General features: G+C 60.0%; 4 protein-coding genes across 4 annotated transcripts; 2 read left to right on the top strand and 2 right to left on the bottom strand.

Annotated features, from left to right (window-relative positions):
• Nucleotides 1–68: 68 nt before the first annotated feature.
• Nucleotides 69–701, top strand: SPRG_06599 (hypothetical protein; the record flags this gene model as incomplete). Its single annotated transcript, XM_012345418.1, has 2 exons — nucleotides 69–332; nucleotides 378–701. The coding sequence occupies 2 exons, from the start codon at nucleotides 69–71 to the stop codon at nucleotides 699–701; spliced, it is 588 nt and encodes a 195-aa protein (XP_012200808.1).
• Nucleotides 702–1,233: 532 nt separating this feature from the next.
• On the bottom strand, nucleotides 1,234–2,053 carry SPRG_06598 (hypothetical protein). The gene has a single exon (XM_012345417.1). It carries the CDS (start codon nucleotides 2,019–2,021, stop codon nucleotides 1,299–1,301), a length of 723 nt encoding a protein of 240 aa, XP_012200807.1. The 5' UTR covers nucleotides 2,022–2,053; the 3' UTR covers nucleotides 1,234–1,298.
• Nucleotides 2,054–2,476: 423 nt separating this feature from the next.
• On the top strand, nucleotides 2,477–3,323 carry SPRG_06597 (hypothetical protein). Its single transcript, XM_012345416.1, has 5 exons — nucleotides 2,477–2,578; nucleotides 2,630–2,763; nucleotides 2,813–2,932; nucleotides 2,981–3,129; nucleotides 3,179–3,323. Exons 1-5 carry the CDS (start codon nucleotides 2,504–2,506, stop codon nucleotides 3,286–3,288), a joined length of 588 nt encoding a protein of 195 aa, XP_012200806.1. The 5' UTR covers nucleotides 2,477–2,503; the 3' UTR covers nucleotides 3,289–3,323.
• Nucleotides 3,294–5,444, bottom strand: SPRG_06596 (hypothetical protein; the record flags this gene model as incomplete). The annotated part of the gene is made up of 3 exons (XM_012345415.1): nucleotides 3,294–3,898; nucleotides 3,942–4,935; nucleotides 4,992–5,444. 3 exons carry the CDS (start codon nucleotides 5,442–5,444, stop codon nucleotides 3,294–3,296), a joined length of 2,052 nt encoding a protein of 683 aa, XP_012200805.1.
• Nucleotides 5,445–5,566: the final 122 nt, after the last annotated feature.

Below are 5,566 nucleotides of genomic sequence, written 5' to 3'. Positions count from 1 at the left end.
CGCTTGTCCAAACGTTTTGGCGCCAGCACGCGGCGATCCACGCGTACCGGCGACGCAAGCTACTGCGCATGTGGTATGACTTTGAGCTCGTGGAGCCGCCGCCAAGCGTGCTGCCCGAGCCCGAGATCCTACCCGCGAAGCAAGACAAGAAGCCAGCCGCGGGGCACCGGCGCTCCAAGAAACCAGAGGTCGTCGTGCAGGAAACGAAGCGGCCGTACCCGACGCTGCCATACCCGTACCCGAATTTTGAACTCGCGCTGCGCCTGGACATCGTCGATCAAGTGCTTGCCGAGTACGAAGGGTCGCTGCGCCGCCGGTTCCGAGCCCTCGAGGTTGTTCAAGTCAAACGCGTGAGTTCTTAGCCACGTCGTGCGTAGGACGACTTGTACCCGTACCTCCTCGAGTGCCTCCAGGGCCTGGAGAAGGACGCACCGCGGAGTCGCGTGCGAAAGAAAGCCCAGCGGTATCGACTTCTCGGCGCGGTGCACACGCAACTCCAGCGCATGCCAGGCGCGCTCGACGCGCAAGCGAGCGACGGCTACGCGCAGCTCACACTGGCCGCGTCCATTGATTTGCCTGCGATGCTGCACCGCGCGAACGAGCGGCTCAACCCTGCACTGTACCTCAACACCGCCGGGCCCAACGACCCACCGCCGCCCGTCAGCCGTCACCGTTCGAGCAAGCGTCTCAGCGTCGGATAGCTGCAGACACATACTCTTTCCGTGGCACACAAGTACTTTCTTTTCGTTGCACGAAATGAGTTGCCATAGCGACATGACGAAGACGGTTGCATCGTGATGATGCTAGAACACACTAACAGTGCTGCGACGTTGACGATGTAGTGTCATCCTACGTCCTCGCCGCAATGCCCTCTTCTTGAAGACTTGCGTTGGCATGATGGAGGCCGCGTGCGCGTAACTTGTGTTTGGAAAAGCGGACGTGAACAGAAGTTGCCGAGTCATCCCGTGTCGATCCCACCGATGGGTCTATGGCACTCCGAACCCAACTCGCACCTACAGACTCGGTATTCTGCACCTGTTCACGCTGTCCACCTCACAATGTGACCCATATTGGTCACGGACGGTGTAGTAGGCAAGATGCGAAGCGGTGGGACTAAATCTGTGACTGGGTGTCTTCACCGGTGTGCAGGAAAGCCCTCGTCCTGCAGCCGAGAGCCTCAGAAGCGCGTGCGGCCTCTCCGATATTGGCCGTGAGCCACTCACAGCCATTCGAGCAGACGCATGGACAGATACTGTATTGCATGTAAAGTTTTGAACAGAGTATTGGATTCCAACGAGCTACATGAGGCTTGGACCACTCATGCCGGCGTTTTGTGGGTCGGCTTTCGCCGACGTGCGCTCTGACTCTTCGTCGTGGGACGCGGTGATTTCTTGGACGGCGCTAATGATCGAGTTTTGGTAGCTCTCGAACGGGTCGACCTTGTCGTTCAAGAACGACTCGAGGATGTGCATGAGGAAGAAGCCCACAATGTTGGACCATGCAGCGCCGACGTCCGGCGACGCGTACTCGCCAAGCCAGTACATGATGACCTCAATGACCGTACTCGTGTACTGCGCCCAGTGGTGCGGCCGGACGCCGCCAAAGCTGCGGTGGCGGTGGCCAAGGTAGTGGCACTTGTTGACGATCTGCTTCGGGTTCTCGGCCGAGCTCTTGAGCATGAATGTCATGGCCTTGACGAGCACTTCGCCACGCTTGCCAATGTCGGGGAAGACTTCTTCGAGCGTAAAGTCGCGTTGGAAGAGCCGGAAGAAGAACTCGTCGTAGAAGAGCACGATACCCGACTTGCCATATTGCCGCATGCGGTCCGTATTCGCCGTCACAATGAGCTTCCAGCTCTTGCTGCAGTCGAGGAGGTACGCCGTGTTGAGGATCGGGCGCATCGGAAAGTTGGGCGGCATGTAGTGCTGGACGCAGTCGGATGCGGCCGTGCCATACGTAAAGTCGCGGTGCAAGATCTCCTCGACCACGATCTGCTTCTCCTTCGTTGGCTTGCCGCCCATGGTCGCTCACCAAGTATGAAATTGAACGAGGTGGCAACGCTCTAATGTTCCCACGGAAAGCATCGAAAATCGATGTTTTTATCCGTCAACGTGGCTGAAAGACCGTCAACGAGGCAGGTATACTTGGTGGTAGCGCTTCAACGTGCACGGCGTGGGCTGCATCAAGGGTACATCACTTCACATGTCAATATTGAATTGAGGAACTGTACCTTATTGCATGCACCTGGTTGCGACGTGGTGTTTTAGCGCCATTTAAACGCTTACGAGGACACAACCCGAGGCCATCGAGCAATATGGCAGAGCTAGCACGAGGCGGCTCTCGAAAGTAGCGCGTGGCGACGTAGCAAGTGAGCGCTGGAAGGCGCGGTGATGGCACCAAGATAATCGCGGGCTCGTTGTTTGTGTGTTTTTATCCTATTACCGGATACCGTATCCGGAAACCCCTTCTGGCAGACAAGCATTTCGAACGATCCCAGGAAGAGATGGCAGACGCGGTGTCAGGCAGCATCCATGCGACGCGCGAGAACACGCTGGACGAGCCCGTGTCCGAGACCATCGTAAAGAGGCGATGACCTTGGGTAGGCTAGGCGCTCATGCTTCCGGCGTAGCTGCGCGACGTCCGGCTCGTCGGCTCGAAGCTCAAGGTGGTGTTGATGCCACGCAACACGTCGGACGAGACGCTCCAAGCGCTGCGCGACTGGGACCTCTGGGGCCCGCTCATGGTTTGCCTCATGCTCTCCATGTACGGCGTCGCTGGCCATGACGTGCTCCTGACGATATACTATGTCTAGTCTCTTGAGCCTCACGGCGCCCGCGAACCAGTCGGCGATGGTGTTTACAAGTGTCTTTGTCGTCGTGTGGGTCGGCGCCGCCGTCGTGACGGTCAACGCGCAGCTCCTCGGCAGCACCATGTATGGACTTCATCCGTTTTGCCTACATGCGTCTCATCCTTTCGCTAGTTCGTTCTTCCAGAGCATCTGCGTCTTGGGCTACTGCGTCTTTCCGCTGGTGATTGCGACGCTCGCATGCTTCCTCACGCGCGTCGTGTCGTCGCACGTGACGATCCGCCTGATCCTCGTCGGCGTCGGATTTGTCTGGTCCACGCGCGGTTCGTTCGCCTCCCACCTCGTCCCCATGCTGACCACGTCGTCGCATAGCGTCCGTCGTCTTCATGTCGCAGCTGGTGCCGCCCAAGAAGAAGGCGCTCACGGTGTACCCGGTGTTGCTCTTTTACATCTTTATCAGCTGGATGATCCTGATTCAATAAACTCCTCACGCGAGCTCGATCGCTGCAATCTCGACCGTCGTAAACTCCACCCGCGCCTGGAGGAGCTCGATCACGCGACCGGCCCCGAGCTTCCAGTCGACGACGCCTCTCGTCGTCGGTCGGCCGTAGAACTCGAGCACGTCGTCGGGTACATCGACGTTGAGAACCATGACGCATTGCCGAAGGGTCCCAAAGGCCCGGTGGTGGGCGTGGTTGAACTGGACCTTCTCCCCGAGGTAGTTAGCAACCACGCGGACGTCCTTTTCGAGCTGCATCGCACCAAGCTGGTTGAAGGGCACGAGTTTTGTCAGCAAGAGGCCTTCGAGGAGCTCTGCAACCACCACCGTGACGGCGTCGACGAGCTGCTCGAACGTCTCGCGCGCCAGGTGCTCTTCGTACGGGTCGAGAAGCAGGCGTAGCTGCGTCACGAGCGAGGCCGCAAACGGATCGTTGACTTCGTTGGCGGCGAACATGGCGTCCGTCAAGTCGAACGACGTCTTTTTCAAAATCGGGCTCAGAAACGAGGCCAGCTTGGGTTGAAAGACGCTGGCGATGTGCGACATGGCGGTCTCGAGGAGCGCCTTGTAGCCTTTGGCCGCATCTTGGAGGCCTACGAGCGGCCTTGGTACCTCGTGGTTGAGAGAGATGATCACCTGAGAGACAGCTCTTGATGTGGGCGGGCAATGGATCCGAGAACGCGGCCATCGCGTCGGCTTCCAAGGTCGCTTGCAGCTGCGCGAGGTACGAGAGGATCGTGCCAATGCTATTGAGCGTCACGGGCGGCGCCAGCACGGGCGTGAGTGGGCCAGACGCATTCGTCGAGGCTGGCGGCGTGCTGTTCAAGTTGCGCGACGTCATCTTCTTGCCCAGCGTCGCAATCGTTTGGATCTGATCGCGGAGCTGTGTGCTCGACTGCAAGTTGGTGAGAAGGCCCGTGAGCGGCCCTGCCTCGCGCATCTCCCGCGGCAGGGCCCGGACGCGGCTCTTGATCACGTCATACAACGTCGTCTCGAGCAAGGTCGCGACGAGGTTGAGGACACCGCAGGCCGCGTCGACGTGGCCCGTCGCGAGCGCCCGGCACGCGCCATTGCGCGCGACGTAAAACACTTCGTCAATGATCGACGAGACCGGAATCAACGCCGAGTGGCTCGCGATCGAGCGCATCTCCTCGGTCGCCAGGGCCTTCTTGGTCGACGCTGAGAGGCAGACGTCCTCGAGCGCACAGTAGAGTGCGGCGAGCTCCTGGACGCTCGTATTCAGCGGACTTGCATTGAACGACGCGAGAAGCGAGCCAGTGGGCGAGGACGACCGGGCCATGTAGAAGACGTCCCGAGCCCGTACGAACCGCTCGTAGGTCTGGGAATGCTGAAGGACAACTGCGACTTCGTTGAGCTGCGGGTTCCAGTCGACGGCGTTCTCTGCCGCCACCTTGATATTGGGTCCGGTGGCGTCCGGGAGGTGTCGGGCCTTGTGGATCAAGTCGGCGAGCCCACGCTGGGCAATGTACGCGTCGAGAAGGCGCACTGCGATCGGGCTTGCGACGTTGTAGACGCGACTCAGGAGCCGCTCAGCACCGCGCACCGAGCCAAACGACTGCAGCATGAGTGGCTCAAAGCGCAGAGTCACCTCGGCGACCGTGTTGAACACCTGCGTGCGATCGGATTACAAAAGAGAAAAAAGTGCGTGCGATTGGAAAGACGTACGTGGATCAAGTGCGACGTGAGGTCGTGGATCGAGAGGCGCTGCAGAGACGACGATGGCGCGAGACGCTCCTCGAGTTGCGACGCGACGAACGCAAGCACCATGCTGACGCCTTCTTCGGCAAACAACATGGGCTCGAAGATGCTGCCGAGGCGCAAGACGGCGGCCTCGTCCTTCGCGTGCAGCGCAGCGCTCATTTGCCGCTCGATCGCGTCGCGAATGTCGTTCTCGGCGCTGTTCATGCGCAGCTTGTCGCCGACGTCGATCGGAATCGAAAGCGCCTCAATGTCCCGGAGCTCCTTCAGGCACGCTGCGGCGTCCTTGTAGTTGCGCTCGTGCATGCACGCTTGGAGCCGCTGCATGCTCTGGCGTACGCGCAAAATGCCATCGCTCCGCTCGATGGACGCCTTGACGCGCTCCTGGACGCGCCCAAGAAGACGCACCTCGCGCGTCATCTTCTCAGCCACCTCGTGCGCACCCGCGATCGCTGCGCCCACATGCTTGGTCTGCTTGCGCAGCACATCGATGCTTGCCGCGTCGTGGCTGTAGAGATGGTGCTGCAGAAGCGCCTGCGTGT

Source organism: Saprolegnia parasitica, assembly GCF_000151545.1.
Source record: "Saprolegnia parasitica CBS 223.65 unplaced genomic scaffold supercont2.23, whole genome shotgun sequence".
In the NCBI taxonomy this organism is placed as follows: Eukaryota; Oomycota; class Saprolegniomycetes; order Saprolegniales; family Saprolegniaceae; genus Saprolegnia; species Saprolegnia parasitica.
The sequence above is the reverse complement of the archived record's forward strand: the minus strand, read 5'-3'. Positions and strand labels throughout refer to the sequence as shown.